The sequence below is a fragment of the Pelodiscus sinensis genome, chromosome 27 (genome assembly GCF_049634645.1).
Source record: "Pelodiscus sinensis isolate JC-2024 chromosome 27, ASM4963464v1, whole genome shotgun sequence".
NCBI lineage: Eukaryota > Metazoa > Chordata > Testudines > Trionychidae > Pelodiscus > Pelodiscus sinensis.
The window spans coordinates 10,668,363-10,687,851 of NC_134737.1; the positions used below are offsets into that span (position 1 = coordinate 10,668,363).

General features: G+C 56.5%; 1 protein-coding gene across 1 annotated transcript in view; it reads left to right on the forward strand.

The window, feature by feature from the left end:
• Window positions 1-19,489, forward strand: part of ITPR3 (inositol 1,4,5-trisphosphate receptor type 3) — a 95,439-nt gene that overhangs the window by 58,870 nt on the left and 17,080 nt on the right. The window contains exons 25-46 of the mRNA XM_075910583.1: window positions 171-336; window positions 820-984; window positions 2,593-2,661; window positions 4,053-4,178; window positions 4,678-4,800; window positions 5,532-5,732; window positions 6,485-6,736; window positions 7,095-7,220; window positions 7,677-7,802; window positions 8,690-8,810; window positions 9,597-9,781; window positions 10,279-10,427; window positions 10,608-10,716; window positions 11,264-11,354; window positions 11,815-11,984; window positions 13,266-13,440; window positions 13,751-13,932; window positions 14,381-14,581; window positions 16,368-16,478; window positions 17,226-17,321; window positions 18,033-18,134; window positions 19,054-19,140. Of these exons, the coding sequence (XP_075766698.1) occupies window positions 171-336; window positions 820-984; window positions 2,593-2,661; window positions 4,053-4,178; window positions 4,678-4,800; window positions 5,532-5,732; window positions 6,485-6,736; window positions 7,095-7,220; window positions 7,677-7,802; window positions 8,690-8,810; window positions 9,597-9,781; window positions 10,279-10,427; window positions 10,608-10,716; window positions 11,264-11,354; window positions 11,815-11,984; window positions 13,266-13,440; window positions 13,751-13,932; window positions 14,381-14,581; window positions 16,368-16,478; window positions 17,226-17,321; window positions 18,033-18,134; window positions 19,054-19,140 (3,133 nt within the window). The remainder of the gene's footprint in view (window positions 1-170; window positions 337-819; window positions 985-2,592; window positions 2,662-4,052; window positions 4,179-4,677; window positions 4,801-5,531; window positions 5,733-6,484; window positions 6,737-7,094; window positions 7,221-7,676; window positions 7,803-8,689; window positions 8,811-9,596; window positions 9,782-10,278; window positions 10,428-10,607; window positions 10,717-11,263; window positions 11,355-11,814; window positions 11,985-13,265; window positions 13,441-13,750; window positions 13,933-14,380; window positions 14,582-16,367; window positions 16,479-17,225; window positions 17,322-18,032; window positions 18,135-19,053; window positions 19,141-19,489) is intronic.

Consider the following 19,489-nt stretch of genomic DNA (forward strand, 5'->3'; position numbering starts at 1 on the left):
CTGTGAGCCGGGCCTGCCTCTCGCTCACAGCTTCACTCTGCTTTATGTTAGCAAAGTCTTGACCATTGCTGCCTAGGCCTCAGACCCGGCCTGCGATACCTGGGCTTACGTTTCAGGCCCTCATCCCGCTACAGGTTGTAGCTCACACTGCTCTTTCCCCTTGACTTCAGGAAGTCGAGCAGCATGTTAGAGGTGGACGACGAAGGGGGGAGGATGTTTCTCCGTGTGCTGATCCACCTGACCATGCACGACTATCCCCCGCTTGTCTCCGGCTCCCTCCAGCTCCTCTTCAAACACTTCAGCCAGAGGCAGGAGATGCTGCACACCTTCAAACAGGTAACGTGCAGCCAGGACGTCCCAGACACGTCAGCCGGGAGCACTCGCGAGTCCTGGCCCACACCTGGGGAGCGGTGGGCTGAGGGAGGGGGGCTGTAAATTGGTTACGCTTCCGGGGTGAGAGTCTAAATCCAGCCAGGCTGGCAGTGAGCCACGGACGAGCCCATGTGAACATGGTGTGAAATGAGCGTGTGAGGTCAGTCCAGCAGCCAGCTGGTGCGTGCCCATAGAAAAGGGGGATGCCTGGATCTGTGCCTGGTGGTGGTGGGGGGGTTGCAGACCCTTGCTATGCCCTGCAGGAATCAAGTGTAAGTTGTCTTGGGATCCTCATCTGTGGAAGGCGGCTGCTCGGCACGCCTCCCAGACCGCCCCAGGGCTGGGTAACCAGCACTCTTAGCGCATCCCCAGCCTGACAGGGCCGTAGGAGAAACTTCTAACCCGCTGATTCAGCCGCAGTGACCTCTTGCGGGGTTGTCGTCCCAGGTCCAGCTCCTCATCTCAGCGCAGGACGTGGAGAACTACAAGGTGATCAAGTCCGAGCTCGACAAGCTGCGCACGATGGTGGAGAAGTCGGAGCTCTGGGTGGACAAGAAGGGCAGCACCAAGGGCGAGGACGCAGGAGAAGGGGCCAAGAAGGAGAAGAAAGAGGTGAGCACCCGAGCAGCTATCTGGATTGCAGGGGACCGGCTGGGTTGTGGGTTCAAATCCAGATCAGGCCGGTGGGATTGAAGAGTATTGCCTCTCAGCAGCCTCTGGGTTCAGCTTCTTTAATGGGGCATGCCAGAGATGGGTGTCAGTGAGGCTCTCAGTTCAGTAATGCAGCTGCTCCAGGAGAACTAGCAGGCTGGGACCTTGTCAAAGTTTTGCTGAAAGTCCAAGGACACTGTATAAACTGGATCTTTCCCATGTGCTTGTTGACACCCGCAAAGAATTCTAAAGCTACATCTACACTGGCATGAATTTCCAGAAATGCTTAAAACGGAACAGTTTTCCGTTATAAGTATTTCCGGAAAAAGAGCGTCTACATTGGCAGGATGCTTTTCCGGAAAAGCACTTTTCATCATTTTCGCGATCGGGGCTTTTTTGCGGAAAACACTACTGTGCTGTCTACACTGGCCCTTTTCCGGAACAGTTTTCCGGAAAAAGGACTTTTGCCCGAGCGGGATCAGCATAGTTTTTCCGGAAAAGCAGCTGATTTCTTACAGTAGATCGTCAATGCTTTTCCGGAAATTCAAGGGGCCAGTGTAGACAGCTCGCAGTTTATTCCGGAAAAGCGGCTGCTTTTCCGGAATAAGTGGCCCAGTGTAGACACAGCCTAACAGTCCAGAGGCATGATTTTCCTTTACAAAAGCAGAGTTGACTTTTCCCCAACATATTGTGTTCATCTGTGTCTGATAATTCTGTTCTTTGCTGTCATCATTCCATTCTTACTGGCCTATAATTGCCAGGATTGGCTCTGGAGCCTTTTATAAAAATTGGCGCAACATTACCCGATTTGTTCCAAAGCCTCTTCCGTTGATACTTCAATCTGGGACAATTCCTCAGGTTTGTCACCGGAAAAGATTGGCTCAGGGTTAGGAATCTCCCCCACATCCCCATCTGTGAGTTCAGATGCAGAGAATTCATTCCTGGAGTGCTCCTTTAACAGCTCGACCGTCCAGGGGCCCCATTGTTGTTTGGCAGGATTCCTGCTTCTGATGCATTTCAGAATTGTCTTGCTGTTAGCATGTGTGTCTTTTGCTAGTTGCACTTCAGATTCTTTTTTTGGCCTGCCAGATTAGAATACTTGAATCAGAATCCCAGGGCTGGACGAGACCTCCAGAATCATTGAGTCCAGCCCCCTGCCCAAAGCAGGACCAAGCCCAACTCAATCATCCCAGCCAGGGCTTTGTCTAGCCTCATTTTTGTTAGTTCCCCTTTTTGACATTAAATGCTACTGTGGTGGGGTTCTTTGGTATTTCCCCTGCTGCAGGCGTGTTACATTTAATTACATTCTGGTTGATATTACCAAGCAGTTCAGCAGTATCCACTTCTTGGTCCAGATCCCATGCACCACTTGGGACTAAATCAAGAATTACTTCTCCCTTTTGGGTTCCAGGACTAGCTACGCTAAGAAGCAGTCATTAATGGTGTCTAGAAATGTGTATTCCACTGTGAGATGACATGTACCCAGTCAATGTGGGATAGCCCAATAATCACGGGGGATTTCAGCTTTCTCTTTTTGAGAGATGTTCTTTTCTCGTCTTCTCGTCATAGCACACTACAGATGAGGAGACCAGCATCACGGAAGAGAAGAGCAGTGAAAATTACCAGATAGTCAAAGGGGTAAGAAACAGCCAATACTGTCTCTGGTAGCATCACATAGCCCCTGCCAGCTGTGCAGTTGGACTGCCTAAGCTAGCCCGCTCAGCAGGGAACCCTGGACTGGAGCGGTCTTTATGGTGTTACGTACAGCGTCCTGCATTATGTTACCCTTGTGAGAAGGCAGGCGTGCAGCAAAGACGTGTGAGACTCACACTTAGAAGCTTAGTGCAGGGGGAGCCCTATGAAGTTGTTAAAACTTTTGCAATGAAAGTCAAAGACAGGCCTTATGCAAGGTGACAGACATGAGAATTTGTGAATGAGACCCGGGGTTCTAATTCTGCACTAGGAGGGGCACAGTATTTATGAACGAGACCCAGGGCTCTCACTGCACTAGGAGTGACACTAGCACTTATGAATGAGACCTAGGGCTCTCACTTCACTAGGAGGATCACAGGGTTTTATGAATGAGGCTCAGGGCTTGCACTGCATTGGGAGGATCACAGGGTTTTATGAATGAGACTCAGGGCTCACACTGCATTGGGAGGATCACAGGGTTTTATGAATGAGACTCAGGGCTCACACTCTGCACTAGGAGGATCACAGGGATTTGTGAATCATATTGCTGGACATGAGTGGTTACCAGTTGATTGAGGCCCTCTAGATTTTTGCTATTCTGCTTGGTGAGTTGCATTGTGGGATTGACTTTCTCTCATGCAGCTGGACACAAAGGAGCCAATTCTCCCCTATGTCACACCCACGCAGCCCAATGACATTAAGTGCAGGAGCCTTGACCCAACATTTCAGGGTGATCTCAGCTGACATTCTGCAGCCAGGCTACTAATTGCCAGTGGAGTGAGGCCCTGATCTTTTCCAGCCTGAAGGGTCCTGAATGGGGCGCAGGGCCAGGTTGTGCAGCCTGCCAGTAGGGGATGCAGATGTGGGTGCAGGGGAAAAGCGAAATCTCATTCATAATGCGATACTTTCCATTTGGCAACCTGGAGTTTCACGGGCCGGATTCTCAGCAACGCTGATGTAAATGCAGCATAACGCCACTGTGTTCAGCGCGTGGCTCTGGATTTACACCTGGGAAACAGAGCAGCATACTCAGCCAGCCAGAGCTGGCCTCTCCCTGGGGGAAGCTGGGTTGAGAGGAGGCAGTAGGAGAACAAACTTGCCTTTGATTTCCTGGGGGTTGGAATGTGTCTGCCCGAGGCAGTGGCATGTTCCCAGCCAGGCTCTGCCAGCTGGACTAAAAGTACCCAGCGCTCTGCTGTGCGGATTAAGCCTAGGACTCAGGCATAGGAAGGGGCTGATGGGGTGTCTCCGCCCGCCTTGCTGGGCCGTGTCCTGCCATGGGTGTTCTAATGCCCATTCCTCTTCTCTGGTGCCTTGGGGTGGGTTTCTCTCTCCAGATCCTGGAGCGGCTCAATAAAATGTGCGGGGTGGGCGAGCAGGTGCGCCGGAAGCAGCAGCGCCTGATGAAGAACATGGACGCCCACAAAGTGATGCTGGACTTGCTGCAGATCCCCTATGAGAAGGTGGGAGAGTCAGAAACAGGGCGGGACTTTCCCACGCTCGGTGCTGCAGGAAGGCAGGGATGGCGGCAGGGGGGGGGAGGGGGGAAGTCAAAGGGAGCAGTCCCAGGGCATGCTCATGCCGCTGGAATATCTCACTGCGTGATCAGTCAGTCACTCAATGCTTTTCTGGATTTGCCAGTTGGTTTCCTACATACTGGAAGCCTCAAGGCAGTGTGCCTAGTGGCTAGAGCAGCAGACTGGCTACTGGGACTCCTGGGTTCTCTTGGCAGCTTGGCCACTGACTCACAGCATGACCCTGGGCAAGTCACTTCACCTCCCCCAGGCCTCAGTGCCCTTCTCTGTAAAATGGGGATCAAATGGGGATCTCCTCGCAAAGTGAGTTGAGATCCTTGGTGGAAAGGTCTGTAGATGGGAATTATGAATCACAGAGTCGTAGGACTGGAAGGGACCTCAAGAGGTCGTCTCATTGTAACGTTCTTCTCTGCTGCCCCGCACGCAGGGCGATGCAAAGATGCTGGAGATTCTGAAATACACCCACCAGTTCCTGCAGAAGTTCTGTGCCGGGAACCAAGGAAACCAGGCCCTTCTGCACAAACATCTCAACCTGTTCCTCACCCCGGGGGTAAGAGAGGAGCTGTCCCTGGGAGAGCTCAACATGGAGCCCGAGGAGTGGGCTGGGGGAGAGATGAGACAGTAGAGATGGAAGAGGCTGATTTTGGTGTGACATCTTGGCCACACTGGTCCCTCTCCCCTGCTGGCCAGCCTGGGGGAGTTTCAATGTGGTGCTTGCTCTCTTGTGATAAAGGCACTGGACTGGGGCTCAGAAGACCTGGGCGGGGGGGGGGGTGTCTCTTCTCATCTCTGCCACTGGTCTTCTGGATGACCTTGGGCAAGTCACTTCCCTACCCATGCCTCGGTTTCCCCATCCGTAAGATTGGGGATGTTTCCCTGCCTCATAGGGGTGTTGTGAGGGTAAGGGACAAATGTCCGGGAGGCTCAGATGCTGGGAAAGCTGATGAACAAGCCAGCAATTAAATCTGGTGATTGCTAGAGGGTGGCAAAGACATACTAGACTCCTGACAACAAGGGAGGAGGAAAGTTCTAACCAATCCTGCAGGGTTGTCGGGAAGGAGGGTCGCTTGGGCGAGAGGCTGTGAGTCCCAGTGAGTGAGTAGGGGGGTAGCAGCCACAATAAGGGTCCCGGGGAGAACAGAGAAGAAGAGGAAGGGGAGGGGTGTTTGGAGACGGTTGGGGGGGGGACGGACAGAGGAGCTGGGGGTGCAGCTGGGCATTTGGGAGCTCGACATCATCCCCCAGCCTCACGCCGGCGTCTCTTGCCGCCCGTCCCCGCAGCTCCTGGAGGCCGAAACGATGCAGCACATCTTCCTGAACAACTACCAGCTGTGCTCGGAGATCAGCGAGACGGTGCTGCAGCACTTCGTGCACTGCCTGGCCACGCACGGCCGCCACGTGCAGTACCTCGACTTCCTGCACAGCATCATCAAGGCCGAGGGCAAGTACGTCAAGAAATGCCAGGACATGATCATGACGGAGGTGAGAGCCGCACCCCCTCCTTGTGTCTGTGCATGGCGGGTGTGGGAGGGTGCAGGTGGAGAGACCGACTCAGCGAAATGGACCATGTCAGGGAGCAGGGTGGGGGCTCAGAAGAAGGTCGGTGCTGATCCCAGGGCCCCAGTTGGAAGCACCATCCTTTGGAGGAGATGTAGAAAGTGGGCCAAGGACATGTATTATTGTATCTCAGCCTGAGCAGATGCTGTTCCTACCCACAGAAGGAACATGTCTGTCCACACGACATCCGAAACCATGCTAAGAACCCGACGCTCACAGCTCTTGCTTGCACCATTTCCACCAGTGCATGGGTGGACTTGTGCCCTTTTATCCTCGGGCACCTCGATTTTAGGAACCCAGCTTCAGACCGTTGATTTTTCCAGAGTGCTAAGCATCTTCTGTTCCTGTGGGCTGCGGCTGGAGCGGCAGGTGCTTGGCACCTTTGAAAATCCGGGCTAATGTGTCTCGAGTTGGGCTCCAAAGTCAGTGGCGGTTTTAAGATTACTGGCTGCCTGTTTTCAAGCTGCTTGTCTTAGTAATATCCTGCAGCAGGGAGTTCTGCAGGTTGGTCACATCTGTGATGTGTTGAAAAATGCCCTATTTCCGTTGTAAATGCCCTTTCCTTTAATCCCTCTGTGGCCCCTTTTGGCTGTGTTTCAGGGGAAGTGGGCGATTGCCTTGCAAGGTTTTTCCATCCCCTCTGCCACAGATCTATGACCTTTGTTCCTTCCTCGCAGCTCACCAATGCTGGGGATGACGTGGTGGTCTTCTACAATGACAAGGCGTCTCTGGCCACCATGCTGGAGATGATGACAGCAGCCCGGGAGGGGGTGGAAGAGAACAGCCCCCTCATGTACCACATCTCCTTGGTGGACCTGCTGGCCGCCTGCGCAGAGGGCAAGAACGTCTACACGGAGATCAAGTGCACGTCCCTGCTGCCGCTGGAGGACATTGTGCGGGTGGTGACGCACGAGGACTGCATCACTGAGGTACGGGGGGTACAGCCAGGGAGACGGGGGGAGGAGCTTGGAGGTGCGGGCACACTGGAGAGTGAAGGGCTTGTGGTGGGGACGGAGAGACAAGGGAAGGTGAAAGCAGGGGATTGTGGTCTCCTAATGGTGCATGGAGAGGGGAGGAGGAGGGAGGAGGAGGGAGGAATGCTGTGATAATGGTACAGAGTGAAGAAAGGGGGAGAGGGGCAGGGAGCAGAGGAGGGTTCTTGTGCTTCAAGTTGAACCCCCTTTTGTGCCCCTCCGTCCTCGCGGGCCACGTGTGGTTCGCAGGGCAGGGGGGCAGCGGCATGTACCACCGGGCAGGGGCTTGATTTCCCCTGCTCTGCCCCTGCAGGTGAAGATGGCCTATGTGAACTTCGTCAACCACTGCTACGTGGACACCGAGGTGGAAATGAAGGAGATCTACACCAGCAACCACATCTGGACCCTCTTTGAGAACTTCATCCTCGACATGGCCACGGTGGGGGGCAGGGCCTGGCGTGGATCCTGGGGGGGCGGGAGGGGATGCTTCCCCTGACAGCTCCTCCGTGGCATGGTGGCCACCAGGAGGTTCTACTTGCTGGATGTTCCACTGGTTTTCTCAGCAGCCTAGAAGCAGGCTGGGCCCCGTGCGAGGGGCTATTGAGCCAGCTTAGAGCCCAGCGTGCTATAGCACTGGGATGTCAGGGACAGTGCCACGTGGCGGAGCAAGGAGCTGCTCCACGCCGGACAGTGCCCTCAGGGGTTGCGGGGCGGACACACCCGCTGCGCTCAGGGGCATCTCCAGCCCAGCTGGCCCGTGGGAACACAGGGACAGGGGCTGGGCCGGGCGTGCCCCGCAGGGGGCCTGAGATGCTCCTTGCAGCTCTCCTGGGTCCGTGCCTGCCAGGGCTGTGCTCGCCCCGGCGTGCAGCGACCCGCGTCTCCTTCCCCGCAGATGTGTAAGAAGCGAGAGAAGCGCCTGACGGACCCCGCCCTGGAGAAGTACGTGCTCACCGTGGTGCTGGACACCATCAACGCCTTCTTCAGCTCCCCCTTCTCGGAGAACAGCACCTCCCTGCAGGTAAGCCCGGGCCCTTCCGCGGTCAGAGAGCCCCAGCCTGGCCCCGGTGCCACCTGGGACCCGGAAGCTGCAGACGGCGGAAGAGTCAGTGGCCTTCAGCCTGTGGCTGTGGCCGTGAGGGATGGAGGCGTCAGGATCCTAGAGCCAAACCTGCCCCAGCCTACAGTGGCCGAGTGTGGCCAGCCCCTCCCTCTCGAGGGGCAGGAGCACTGAAGTGGGGGAGGGAGTGGGCTGGGAGAGCCACAAACCCGCTGAGCTCCATGTGGCGCGGGGTTTCCTTCCCTTCCTGAGACACAGCCACAGACAGGGCAAAGGGGCAGAGCCCCATGGGGCTGGCGGAGTGTGTGGGATAGCAGAGCTTGTGGGGGGTATTTGGGGCAGAGCCCAGTGGGGCTGGCGGAGTGTGTGGGATAGCAGAGCTTGTGGGGGGTATTCGGGGCAGAGCCCAGAGGGGTCTCGCAGAGGGCAGCCCCTGACACGGGTGAGTGGATGGTTCGGTACCATCCATGCTAAGCCTTGGGCTGGGGGTGTTCAGGGGCAGAGGCCACAAGGGTCTCCCGGAGGGACAGGCCCTGGCGGGGGTGAGCTGGGGACCACGGTACCGCCCTTATTAAGGTTTGTGGGGGAGCGTGGCAGGCGGGGGGATGAGCCGACACCTGGTCCCAGTCCATGGCGGGAGCCAGTTCCTCAGCCTGAAAGCAGAGCCCGGGGGGGGGGCAGGCCGCCTGCGACAGTGCCGTGGGAACCGACCGAGGCTGGCGCTGGGCGGGAGGGGCCAACGAGTCACCCCCCCCCCCCCGGGGTGTCCCCACCGACCGGTGAGCAGCTGTCCCCCGGGAGTGGCCTGTCGGGGCGGCTGGGTCTGACCCGCCTCCCCTGTCTCGCAGACCCACCAGACCATCGTGGTGCAGCTGCTCCAGTCCTCCACGAGGCTCCTGGAGTGCTCCTGGCTGCAGCAGCAGCACAAGAGCTCAGTGGAGGCCTGTATCCGGACCCTGGCCATGGTTGGTAAGGTGCTGAGGGAACCGGGCTGATTGCTCCATGCCCGGGACGCGGGCTCAGGGGTCAGCTGCTGGGGCAGGTGCCGGGGGAGGGCAGCGTTGAGAGGCAACTCCACTGAGCAGGAGACTCCATCCGTCTGAGACTGCATGTACCAGGCGGGGGGATCCGGCAGCTGCGTCCGGGCCCGGAGGAAGTGGGACTGTCTAGCGACCTGCCTCTGACACCACAGAGGCTGGGAACTGGCTTCACACCCAGCTGTCTTGGGCCGGTTTGACACGGGCTGGGAACCTGGCGAGACCAGGACGCCTTAGCTGATTCCTGGGGCTCCCAGCCGCTGATGGGGCCTGAAATACGTCGGTTTCCCTCGAATCTGTGGCCTCCCCTCCCGTCCGCTGCTGCCTGACTCTTGAGAGGGGCTGTGAATGCCGATGGGTCACAGAACGGTTTAGCGAAAGAGGCTGGGATGTGGGGGGCTGAGGACTGACCCCAAAGCTGCCCCCCCCAAGCTTTCCTGTGGCTTTTCAGGCAGGTTATTTAATCTCTACATCCCCCCTCTGGGAAAGGAGGGCCGGGCTATTTCCCTCCCTCCTCCAGGCGCTGGAGGGACAGGCCAGGCTGGGGGTGTGGACGACGCTTTGTGCGCTGAACGCAGACGTTCGGGGGGCACAGCCACACGGGCCGCAGCGGCACAGGCTGCTTTGCTCCTGCGCGGGACAGTGAGCGACCGAGGCCTGCGGCGCGTGTGCCTGGGCCCCGCCCTCCCTGCCCCCTCTGAGTCTGTTCTGCTTCCAGCCAAGAGCCGCTCCATCGTGCTGCCCATGGACCTCGACGCCCACGTCAGCTCCCTGCTGAACAGCAGCTCCACCAGCGCCTTGCAGCGGAGCGCCTCCAGCTACAAGGCCACCACGCGGACCTTCCCCCGCGTCTCGGCCACGCCCAACCAGTGGGACTACAAAAACATCATTGAGAAGCTACAGGTGAGGGCGGGGAGCCCTTCCTGGGGGGCGGGGAGTCCTGGCCTCATGAAAAACGGCGGGGGGCTGGTGCCGGGTTAGCAGTAGGGCGTCCCCTAGAGCCAGACAGCGGCCGTGCCTCCTGATTCCTGTCCTGTCGGCCGAGGCTCCCAGCGTGGGAGGACAGGTGTCACCCTCCCAGCACCAAGCACCAGCCACGCCCACGCACAGCACCCAGGCACTCTCCTGACGGCTCCTTGCTTCCAAAGGGCCAGAGAGGACGCAGGCCCTACGGGTTTGCTCGCTGCGCACCGACTCGCAGAGGGCTCTGCACGTAGCAGCCTCCAGCCCTCTCCAGCAGACCTAGGGCCTGATCCGTCCAGGAGCCCCCCCCCCCCCCCCCCCCAGGCCAGTGCGGCGCTGTCCCGGTCCCATCATGGGCCAGCGCCTCATGGGCCCAGTCTGGCCCCGAAGGTGCATGCCAGGGCTGTGTCCGAGCCTGACGTCAGCGTCTCTTGCAGGAAATCATCAACGCCCTGGAGGAACGGTTCAAACCCCTGGTGGAGGCGGAGCTGTCCGTCCTGGTGGACGTGCTGCACCGCCCAGAGCTGCTCTTCATGGAGGGGACCGATGCCTACCAGCGCTGCGAGAGCGGGGGCTTCCTGTCCAAGTAAGGGGGCAGGAGGGGCTGAGCCCCAGCAGGGTGGGGCTGGGCCCTGCTGTGGGTGGCGGAGGGATGCGCATGTCCCCGTGGGAGGAAGGAGGCGAGGGCGGAGCCCTGCCTACAGGCAGAGCATGGGGCGGCTCGGGGTGCAGGAGGAGCTGATGGGTGCTTGCGGTGTTTGGCCAGGCTGGTCCAGCACACGAAGGACCTGATGGAGAGTGAGGAGAAGTTGTGCATCCGGGTCCTGAGGACGCTGCAGCAGATGCTAATGAAGAAGAACAAATATGGGGAGCGGGTGAGTGCCCAGAGCCCAAGGTCAGCATGCCCACAATCACCCCCCCACCTGGCACCCCTTTTCTCCACCGCCCAGCCCCCATTTGGATGCCCATGCAGTCGTCCACTCTGCTTCCTCTCTCCCTCACATCAAAGTCAATCAGGAATGACTCCAGGTTGACCTGGCGGCCAATTTTACATTCGGGGCACCAGGTCAACCCATCAGAGCCTATGGGTTAACTGGAAGCAAAGCTGGACACCAGGTCAACCCATTAGTTTCTATAGGTTGATTCAGTCACCGGTTTGCTTTTGGACCCTCTTGCCTCCCCGAAAGCCTCCCAGGCAAGGGAGGCTCAATGAACTAGGTGGGGTTTGTGGACACTCCGCTTTCACCCACGCCCAGCCTTTCACGCAGTGCGTGCAGGGCCTTCTGCAGCCGGCGGAGGGTTGGGAGATCTGTCCCTCCCCCGGGAGCCTTAGCTAGCTGCCCAAAGGCCGGGGCCTGGTACGTGAGCTGTCAGGGACCTGCCACTCTGGCGCGGACTCATGGAGTTTCTTTCTCGCGCCAGGGCAACGAGCTGAGGAAAACGCTCCTGGGTAACTACCTGCAGAACAAGAAGTCGAGTTCCAAAGGGGAGATCGTCGACATGACCGGGGGCGGTGAGCCACTTAGAACCCTTGCTCGGTTTCCCCTCCTTTCTCTCAAGGCTCAGGCATGCCCCTGGGGCTTTCGAGCCCTTGTGTTATGATGGGGGACTCATCCGGTGTGAATCGCCCAGCTTCCCTGAGGTCAGCCCTTCCCAGAAGAGAGGTTTTTGCCTGCAGTTCCATCCACAGGGTTCTCCGGAGCTGGAGTTTTCAGGGAGTCATTGGATCCTGTGGCCATAGTATGAAAGGGCTCTGCAAACTTTAAGGACTCATAGCTCCCCTTGGGAGTTAGAGCAGAAGCATTATCCCCATTTTACAGGTGGGAAACTGAGACACAGAGCGACTGAGGGACTTTTCCATAGTCACCCAAAGGCCACCCTCTGTTCCTTAGCTTGGCTGTAGAATTCACTGCTGTGCCCTTCCAGTTTGCCCCCGACTCCAGTTCTTACCTCTCTTGTTCTTCCACGCACAGGCCAAGACCAGGACTGGTCAGTCATTGCTGCCATCCAGTGCCGGCTGGACAGGGAAGGGGCCACCAAGCTTGTGTCGGACCTCATCATGAACACCAAAAATGAGAAGATTTTTCAGGAGAGCATCCTCTTAGCCATTCGGCTGTTGGACGGAGGCAACACAGAGATCCAGGTAAAGGCAGGGGGGTGTTGTGGTCCTGGCACGTGGGAAGAGCTTTGCCCCAGAACCCGGGGTCAGTTGGGGAGTCCCCAGCTGACCCCAGGTTCCACTGCCCCCCGTGGGGAGCCCAAGATCAGTGCTTTGTGTGAATGCAAACCTTCCTCTAAAACTCTCACTGCAGTGCTGCACTTGAGAGCTACAGAAACGTGTCTCTGCAGGATATTCACCCAGTGGCGGGTATAGGGCAGGGCGAGCGGGGCGGCTGCCCCGGGCCCCGCGCTTCAATAGGCCCTGCGCATGCGCTACTACCTGTCGGCTGTGGCCGTGGTGCATGCGTGAAATTGTGCTGCCCCCAGGCCTGGGCCCCGCAAAACTCTCATCCGCCCCTGTATTCACTCATCCCTGCACATCGGGGTTCTGACCAGGGCAGATGTAATACAATGCTCCTCGGCCAACCAGAAATCACTGGCTGTTTCAAATTTCCAGCCTAACTTCTTGATCCAGCTCGTAAGAAGCTAAAAAGGCTGCGGAGGACTCCGTGGGAGTCTGTTTATTAAAGCAACACTGGCGCCCTCTGCTGGGGGTTTCTAAAATGTCAGGCTGCCTCGGCTCTCCTTCTAGGGTGGGTTATATTCCTTTGCTATTTCAAAGCCTTGGTTCAGGAAAGGGAGAGGCAGAGCAGACTCGTGAAGCACCCAAGAGGGGTCTAAGCATCCAAGAAGCGGAACTGGCTACCGCTTGTGTTTTTCCATATGCTGCTCTTAGGATACCTTGGTAGTTAAAGCTCAGGGTATAGCAGAGGGTGGAAAGAGGATGTGAGTGATCCATTTTCTGTACAACAAAAGGACTCGATTAAGGAGAGTGCATGAAGATGGCCTTGCTCTTGAGATCTGACTGGCTCGGCTACCCTGATTGACAGCTTTGTGATGAGAAACAAAAGCAGTGACCACTGGGTTTCCCCAAGCGGATCACTGCTCTGTTCAGTCTAGTATCCCGCTTCCTTCAATGCCTAGCACTTTGATGTTGTAGAAGGTGATGAAAACACCTGCAGTGCTAGAGGCAGGGGCAGGAAATCCTTCCCAACTCCTGTGCTTGATCAGTTTGTGCCCTGCAACCTGAAGTTAACCACAGCTGTACAACTGCAGAGTATCAGTCGTAAAGTCCCCCAGCACTTTGGAACCTCCAGGCACCGTATCAGACTTAGTGGGAGGCACAGTTCCCGGGGGCAGCTGGGGAAACTTCACATCCTGAGGGGGACGTTTGTACTTCTTGTCTGGCTTTCTCCCCACCCAGAAATCGTTTTATAACCTGATGATGAGTGACAGGAAGTGCGAGAAGTTCTTTAAAGTGCTGCATGACCGCATGAAGAAGGCGCAGCAGGAGACCAAGTCCACGGTGTCGGTGAACATGAGCGACATTGGGAACAAGCCCCAGGAGGACAAAGACGCCCCTGACCCTGGCACCAAGGGTAAATGGGAGGGGAGGGTGCGGGTGTCAGCTCTGTGGACAGGGACCATATCTACCTTTGTGATCCTAACTCTAGCTCCAAATACCCTGCCCATAGGAAGTCTAACCCCTGGATGGGAACAGTGTTGAACTGTAGGTTCCTGATCTAGCCAGAGGTAGATGCTCTGGATAGCCAACGTGAAGATTCAGCCAGGCCAGCCCCTTCTAAGTAGCCAACTGGGGATGTGCTTGTCTCCCTTGAGTGCATTCTCTCTGTGTAGGCCATCGTCACTCCTGGGTAGGCCAGTAACAGAGACTGGATTTCACTTTAGGACGAGGGACGCTCATGCTGTCCCACCCCCCATCTCGGCACCCCATCGCCCTTGGGTTTCGAAAGGGCCACGATGCTGGGGAGCGAAGCCAGAACAACGAGATGGGACTGTCGGTCTTGATCATGGAGCCTATTCTTCGGTTTCTGCAGCTGCTCTGTGAGAACCACAACCGGGACCTCCAGGTTCGGAAGCTGGGAGAGGTGGGGGTTTGGCTCACCGGGGAGAGCACTGGGACTCAGGAGACCTGGGCACTATTCTTGGCTTTGAAATTGGCCTGCTGGGTGATTGTGGGCAAGTCACACCCTCCCCCCGCCCCGTGCCTCAGTTTCCCCATCTGTACAAGGTGGGGGGATGACACTGACCTGCTTTGTGACTGCTCTGTGATCTACAGAAGCAAAGCGCCAGAGCCGCGTTGTGACTGCAGTAGGTACCGGTCACTGAATGTACGTACAATGGCACAGGCTTGACGTGCCCTGCGCCCCCGTGACAGAGCCAAAGTCTGCCCTGACCCACCCCCTGTGGGCTTCCCTGGGGAGGAGAGGGCGCGAAGGAGGGATGCAGAGACTGGGGCTGTGCGTTGCCCCCAGGCAGCCCCTCCCGGAGGTCTGAGCCACGGGGTTTGTTTTACAGAACTTCCTCCGGTGTCAGAACAACAAGACCAACTACAACCTGGTGTGTGAGACGCTGCAGTTCCTGGACATCATGTGCGGCAGCACCACGGGGGGGCTGGGCCTGCTGGGCCTCTACATCAACGAATACAACGTGGCCCTTATCACACAGACGCTGGAGACCTTGACGGAGTATTGCCAGGGGCCGTGCCACGAGAACCAGGTAATCCCAGCCTGGCCTAAGAGGAGACCGCGTGGTTCGCTAGGAGGCCAGGGGGTGGCTCCATCCACAACCAGAGACTTTTGCAGGCTGCTTTAGAACGGGGTGGGGAACCTCAGGCCTGGGGGCCAGATGTTGCCCTTGGCTTGCCTGGATCCGACCCCTGAGACTCAGCCTGTGCTGGTGCTCCAGTCCCCCCCCCGCTGCCTCCCCATGGGGCTGGAGCACACAAAATCTACTAGGCTGGGGCCCCCCGGCTCTGGTGTGTGAGGGGAATGTGGGGAGTGTCTTTCTCCTTATTCGGGGGCCACGGGACGGGGGTGGGGGGTTTCCACTTCTCACTTGTGTGCAGCCCTCCGACTGATTGTTCTGTGGGTCAGCGGCCCCCAACTCAAAAGAGGTTCCCTGCCTCTGCTCTAGATCTCGCTTGTTCCAAGGATGCTTGGGACTTTGCACCACTGCAAAATCCAGAGCCGCTCTTTGGACACCGACGGGGGAGCCCTTTGCAGAAGGCTGCCCACAAATAAAGCCAAGGGGCTGCCGCCACTGATGCTAGTTCAGCCTCCTCCCCCCCCCCGCCTCCCGATTGTGCTGTGTCAGTGGCAGCAGAATCAGGACCTTAGAAGTTCAGAGAGGAGCAAAGAAAGCAGGGCAGACTGAGGAGTGGGCAGACGTTACAGTCACTAACCTGAGCGGCTGGATAGCTAGTACGGGGACGTGATCACTGCCCACAATATCCAAGGAGGGAAGGAATTGTTCTGAGCCCACTAGGAATTAGTAGGGCAGCCGTGGGCTGATTAGCAGGAGAAACCTCCCGGCCATAGCCACCCGAGGGGGAAGGCATGAGAGCAGAGTTCCCTGTAAGCTGAGTGCTTGGACAGAGAGATTCTGGTGCCACCCAGTTGATTAACAGAGCGCTCACGGCCGGCAGCATGAGTTCCTATGGGTGGTGCACATCTGCACTTGCCTTGGTGCACAGAACAAAATTTATCCTGCTCACAGGTGGAAAAAGTTAGAGCTTCACTGAGTCGCTTCAGACTAGGCAGGACAGAACAGTGAAGAACGGGCTGCAGGGAGCAATCCTGCAACTCCCCCGCCTGTGTCTTTACTCGTAGACCAAAGGAGCAATGTGATTGGCCGATGGGGATTTGTAGCAGGGTAGTCATGGGCACAGCTGGGGCAAACCATGCTCTGAAATGGTCAGTGCTGCTCTTGCAGGTATGTGGCAGTTACAATGTTCCACTCGCTCTTAGGGAAAGGGAGCTAGAGGCTTTCGTTCTTGGACCTGGATAACTGCCTGTTCTTTATCATTGCCTCTGTATGCGTTACGGTAACCGGCTGTGCCGATTTGATAGGGACAACCCAGGGCTTTTTCTTATATAGACACCTATTACGCCTCGCCCCTCTTCCCATTTTTCACACTGACTATCTGGTCACCCTGATATGCAAAGAAGATCCCACCAATATCAAGGCAGCAGCGATTGAACGTGGCTTGAGCCAAACAAGGCTGTAATGTGGCTCTCTGGCCAGTATAGACAAAGCCAAGTAACACGGTTAAATCCTGCCGTAGGCTTTGTCTGCACAGTTTTTAACTATTTGCGTCTCAGTTGTGCTGCGCTGTGTGCTGGGAGCACGCTGCTCAATTGCAGCTGATCTGCTTGTGTCGATGGGGCCTAAAGCCTTTGGCATTTCCTCCCCTAAGCCTGAGCCGCGGTGAGTATGTGGGGAGCCTGAGGTCGAGAGGGCAGAAAAGAGCCGGTGGGGTAACCCTGCATGTGTCATTCCCCAGAGCTGCATCGTGACGCATGAATCGAACGGCATTGACATCATCACGGCCCTGATCCTCAATGAGATCAGCCCCCTCTGCAAGTACCGAATGGACCTCGTCCTCCAGCTCAAGGTTGGTGAGGCAGCCAGGAGGAGGTGTGTGAGGCCAGGGGTATCTCGTGTGTGTGGGTCCTGAAGAGGATTTATGTAAGGGAAGGTGTCTGGCCTATTGTCAAGGTGAATGCAGAAGTGAGGGCCCACAAGAGCACTCCAAAACCTTGCCTTTACAGGCTCTGGTACAAAAACTTCCCCCCAAAATCCTAATACCTGGATTTTGGGGAATCCACTGCCACCACCCACATAATTGCAAGAAAACCAGGGAAGAGATCACCTGGGAAACCTCCTTCCAAAGGTAAAACTCTCCCCTGCCCCAACCTCCATTTTACTTGGAGCTGGGAAAAACAGAGGGGATTTACAGACAACAATGGACTCTGCCCTTATTACTAGACACTGAGTCAAAGGACACAACAATCAACCAATTTTGGTTAATTAGAAAAAAGAAACAAACTTTTATTATCAAAACAAACTACAGTTGCAAGTATAGTAAAGTGGCTAGATGAGAAGAGCCACTAATTGATCTAGGTACTCGGAGGGCCCCTCGGGGATGGGGAGGGGAGGTCTGTCTCCAGCGCATGGACTCTGTAGCAGTGTGGTTTGGTGGGCTCCATCATGTACCTCTCTAGAGTGGGTGGGAGCATGGCTGGGTCTCCAGTCTCGGGGAGCTGTGGGCAGTGCTTCGGTGTGGCATGTTCTCAGGCCTCTAGCAGAGGTAGAGGGTGCCCGTGGCTCTGGTTTACCTAAGTGGATGTTTTTTCGCCAGGACAATGCCTCCAAACTCCTGCTGGCCCTGATGGAGAGCAGGCACGACAGTGAGAATGCCGAGCGGATCCTCATCAGCCTCCGGCCTCAGGAACTGGTAAGGGTGGGCGAGCAGGGAGGGGCTAGGCTGCCTTTGAGAGACATGCAGGACTTTGCATGTCAGCAACAGGGGAGGGGGGACAGGCAGAGGTCTGAATCACCTCTACAGACCTAAAATTACAGGCAGACGTGATACTAGGATGGATCTACCTCCCCATCCTTCTCACCCTTGCTGTTGGTGCCCTTTGCCAGGGCTGTGAGGTGTGTGGAATCAGATACACAGGTGCAGCTGGTTTCAGTGCCGTGCTATCTATCCAAGGTAGCTTATCTGGCCTCCATTCCCATACTATCTGAACACATCTCTGTCTTTGGTGTATGTGTCTTCACAGCCTCCCAGTGAGGTAGGGCACTAGTGTACAGGTGGGGAAACTGAGGTACAACAAAATGAAGTGGCATGACCAGGATCCCAGAGGGAGTCTGTGGCAGATCAGGGAACTGAACCAAGTCTCTACCACTAGGCTAGCCTTCCTCATGGGTTCGCTGCCGTCCTCACCAGCACCACTTCCACTCCCACAACTGACGTCAGTTACACACACACACCCTCTGTGGTGGTCCCTGGAGCCGTTCATGCTTAGGGTTAAAAACAAACGGGGCAGGGAAGAGAAACAAAATGCTATGCTGCAAGTGTTCCCAATGCAAAACCTTAGCCAGGTTGCTGGCTGGTGAGGTGCACAGCTGAATGGTCGTGCGCTTGATGTTGCCATTACAGGTTGATGTCATTAAAAAAGCCTACCTCGAGGAGGAAGAGTGTGAGAACTCTGAGGTTTCCCCCCGGGAAGTCGGGCACAACATCTATATCTTGGCCTTACAGGTACCGTCTTTTTGGCTGCGTCTCTATCACAGGGCTCCCTTTGCAGGAGCCTCTCCTTTCTCAGGCTGGGTTCCACCAGCTTCTCCGACCCATGTGGGGGTCACCTTTGTTCACTGGTTAACATGAGATAGGGTTTCCAGGCTCCCTGTCCCCCCTCCCCTGCCCCTGTCCATATTTATTTAAATGCTTTCTCAAGACAAGCCTAGAAAGACCCAGGGATACCTGTGAAGTTCTAGGCTAGATCCAGAAGTAGAAGACTTGCTGGTGGCCTAGTGAAAGGAAATTAGGCTCTTTAGAGTCCTGACCCTCCGTAACCCCCTTCTTTGCTTGGTCCCTCGCTGACACCTTCGAGGGTTCCAGCCATTCGTAACTACATCAGTGTGTCCTGGCACAGCACAGGTTCATGTCACTGCTGATGTAAGACTGTCCCCCATGAAGGATGTCAATGGCATCTCACCCACTTGTACCAATGGGCCCCATTCTGCACTATTCTGCGGATGTCCCAACAAGTCCGGCTGCCCTCGGACAGAACAATAGCCCCTCTGGTTTGGAATCCAGTGACTGAGCCTCGGTGCTTCAGCAGAAGGCGGAACCGCCACACGAACTGGCCAGTCGTATATTACCAAGGGCTGAAATCCTTCCTGACCCAGTTGATTCAGCCGATTCCCTGAAGAATGGGGATTGTTTGATCCTAGCTAGTGTCTCTGCAGATGCTGTTCTGTCTCTGCGTGTATAAGAGCTAAATCCTGATTCCCAGAGAAGTCAATGTCCTTGGCGGTAGTAGGCCCAGGCATGTCTCATCCTTACACGGCTCTTACATGGCTAGCGAGGGATCCTCACATGTTCACAGTAGGTTCTGCCCTGCTGGGCCTGTCTCATGCTCCTGTTAACTCCTTGCTGCCCCTCCCTCTCTTTCCAGCTGTCTCGGCATAACAAGCAGCTGCAGCACCTCCTGAAACCAGTGAAGCGAATCCAAGAGGAGGAGGAGGAGGGCATCTCCTCTATGGTATGAGAGCGCCTCAGAGCGAATGCAGGGTCTCCTCAATGGCAGTGGGTTGCTAAGAAACCACACTCTAGGCCTGGTGAAGCAGCGATTGCTTAGCTGCTCTGTTTCCATCATTCAGTCCTTGAGCTTTTAACTATTCCCCTGGGGATACAAAATTCAGACCTCCGATGGGGTTTGCCTGGTCTACAAGCACTAGAAGGCTTGCTCCTATCAGTGCTGATGGGGTTAAGCTTCCCTGGTGGTGTCCAATTCCCACTTGGCCCTTCCCCTGGAGGTCGGAGGGTTGATCCCTTTGCTGTCATTTTCCTGCTTTGTGTGGCCTTGTCTCGGCTCCCAAATGCTACTCAGC